This window comes from Limulus polyphemus, unplaced genomic scaffold (assembly GCF_000517525.1).
Source record: "Limulus polyphemus unplaced genomic scaffold, Limulus_polyphemus-2.1.2 Scaffold138, whole genome shotgun sequence".
Taxonomy (NCBI): domain Eukaryota; kingdom Metazoa; phylum Arthropoda; class Merostomata; order Xiphosura; family Limulidae; genus Limulus; species Limulus polyphemus.
This window is the reverse complement of record NW_013665748.1, coordinates 990717-993952: the sequence shown is the minus strand read 5'-3', so window position 1 is coordinate 993952 and position 3236 is coordinate 990717. Positions and strand designations below refer to the sequence as shown.

The window sequence follows — 3236 nt, the reverse complement described above, 5'->3', positions numbered from 1 at the left end:
ATATCTATGCGTGTGTGTGCGCGTGTATAACGAAAGTTAAAAAATGCTTGTGTTGTTTCTCGATAAACTTTTGGAGTTAGTAAAGAAGTACAATAACGATGATTGGCATTGTAGCTCATGTGTCGGCATGGCTTTCACTATTGGTAGAGTCATATCACATGATTACAACATCGTTGGCTCTGAAATAAACCTAGTTGCCATTATCGAGTGTTGCACAGCTTGTGAGACTTCCAATATCATTGAAAAGTGTTACTAAAGTGGGGAACTGGGAACTAGCTAAAAACCAAAGTGTTCATCATTTTTTCTTTTCACAAGCTAATCAAAGAAATGTGTGAAGTTTTCACGCTTGTTTTAGTCCGACAAAAAACATTTTAAGGGTACTTTGAAATTGGATATCATTAAACACGTTAGTGTTTAGTACAAGCTAAAGAAATCATAATTCTTGTGTAAACGATGTTATCCTTAGAATACATTAACATTCAGTTAGGAGAAAAAAAAACGTCATAAAACAAGTAATAAAAACATTTTGTAAATGTCAAATGATGTAGGGATGATAGCGCCATAAAGAATGCAATATAGGGATAATACAACTATACATTCTTGTATGTCTTTTTCCTTACTGTAGGTTCTCCAACATTAAGTACCAAGAAGTCAAGATTATGACCAGTGATGGTTGATAATCTGTTGTAGTCAGTTGTATGGTATAATATTAATATCTGAGGCCATTCTACAAGTGCAATGAAGAAACTGACAAAACCGATATGATATTTAATAATATATATATTACCATTGAATTATAAAAATAAAACATATATTCACTTACGAACCTACTTCAATGAAACTATTTAAAAAAAAGAGGGAAAAACAAGTTAATAAAAAAAAAAAAATAACAAAAATTACGTATGATGTAGGGATGCCAATGCCAAAAAGTACAGAAACAAGGTAGGGATGAATACACAAGACCATACAAAAATTACTACATAACTAGCCAAATCTTTCCAAAAATATCTTGTCTACAACCAAGTGTTGAATTCCTGACAGTTGCATGAATTCAGATTTCAATAAATGCATTTAAACTGAATAATGCTATACAGTCTTACAGTGGCTAATAACCATAACCTTGTAAGATTGATTTTTATATGGTTTTGTGTATTCATTGCTACCTTGTTTCTGTACATTTTGGTATTGCCATCCCTACATCATAGTTAATTTTTGCACATTTTTTGTATTACTTGTACATATTCAATTTGATTGAGATCAGTTGATTGATTTGGCCAACTGGAGTCGGTATTATGCTTTTTGAACCAGTTTTGGGGAATGCAAGCACGGTGGTTTGTACTACCGTCTTGGAGAAGCTCGTGCCCATCATTATGGAAGTGTAACCTTTTGAGGTGTGGTATGCATTGCTTATTCAGTGTTTCCCATGTTTCTTAGTTTATTTAGGTAAGCATTTGATGTTTATAAAGAATTTTAAATTGTTTTCGCCTATACATGTTTGTAATCGTGTGCATAGGTTTAACACTAGGAGAACATTTCGCTCTAGTTACTTACTGTTCAGGGTAATTTCACTTTGATGTCACACGCACTTTTTAGTGGGAAAGATTTCTGTAAAGTAGAACACGCTATACAAAGGGAAACACGGATGTTTTCCATTAGGGGTAATGTAATACTTTGACGATGTGTCCTCCTTGTTTCGTATTGTAATAACCGACAGTTGCATGGCTAGTGCATGCACTGTGGGAGAGATGACGCTATTGTGTTTGTAGGTGATGGTTAGCTCTCTCAGGCTTAGGAGAACGTTGACAACATTTATCCAGTTCTCTAATTGGCAAAGATCTCTCTGCAATCACTAGAGAGAGGAAGCGAGAAATGTTGTCTGTAATGCACTTGTCCTTGAGTGTTATATAAATGAATAAAGATTACTTTCACTTTGTTTCAAACCGTGTTTAGTTTCTTTTCTTACTTTTTTTTTAACTCTGTTAAGTCGGAATTGAAAGTTTTCCGTAATGTATATTCTTTTGTTCCTTTAGCTACTTCGGTTATTTTTATTATCTCTAAAGTTATCAGTGCACCTCAGAATACCATAGAAGTTGATGCGATCAGCAACGACATTCAGGAAAATGTTGGATGTTATTAGTCCTTTTAAAAGGAGTCAACCTCTACCAGTAAAAAGTTTCCCACACCATTAAACTACCTCCAAAGTTCGGTAATGTTGAAACAACATAGGCAAGGTCGAATGTATCATGTTATTTTTAACCTATCGTCTCTAAAGGAAAAACCGAAACGTTGCTCGTCAGACCATATTACACGAGGAAATTCCGAAAGAAAAGAGGGAGTCGTGGAAATAAATTATGTAGTTCCTCAGAATACTCTCTAACGAAATGTCAACAATGGACGTCTTAGAAATCTTAAACATGACCGTGGTACGAGGGTATCAGTAGCGTAGTGTGTTTAATTTGAACGTTCAATGTAAACGATGATTGCCTAAGAAGAAACTCATTGATTTTTTTCTTAGTTAAACATAATTAATCAAATATAGATTAAATTGTCACAGTAGAGCGAAAACCATATTGAGTTAACAAAATACCTTCTGTAGTATTATGGTTGTTTAAGTAAAGTTATTTAAACAAACTCTTTTTAGATGTAAAGAAATTAGTTAATATGCTACAAATAAACTGTTTTGTATTCAACACCAATAATCATATTTCATGTCGATCTACTTTTCCCCCCATACTTACCCATGTTTTGAAAATGAGTAAAATTAAGTAGTGACAGAATTGCTTATAGGCTTATATATTTATTTACATATTTGTACGTATGCCCACTTATCCATTTATTTGTGTCTAAAAGAAACACAATGATAGTCGTTATTTGAAAAACTATAGAAATTACTTTCTCGTGTCCTTCACAGTACAAGAATAATTATTGCTGGGTGATTATATATTTAAGTAACTGTAAGTATATGTTTTTCAAAGCAACTGAAACCCATAAACAATACATTAAATTACATATTCGTTTTTATTTATTTCTTAAGGTGTTTGAAGATGCACTGGATAAAGATTCGTTTCCGTAAGTACTTTTCTCAATAATATTTGTGTACTAAGGCCATATTGATAGTTGATATACATTTTTATGCATTAACCGATAATGTTATATATATATATATATATATATATATATATTCTTACTTGTTGTTACTAGTACGTAGTATTGTTTACGTTAAACGGGTGGGGTCG

General features: G+C 32.6%; 1 protein-coding gene across 1 annotated transcript in view; it reads left to right on the top strand.

Moving 5' to 3' along the window:
• Positions 1-3236, top strand: part of LOC106474334 (tetratricopeptide repeat protein 39A-like) — a 55401-nt gene that overhangs the window by 16244 nt on the left and 35921 nt on the right. The window contains exon 2 of the mRNA XM_013935028.2: positions 3035-3069. Within this exon, the coding sequence (XP_013790482.2) occupies positions 3035-3069 (35 nt within the window). The remainder of the gene's footprint in view (positions 1-3034; positions 3070-3236) is intronic.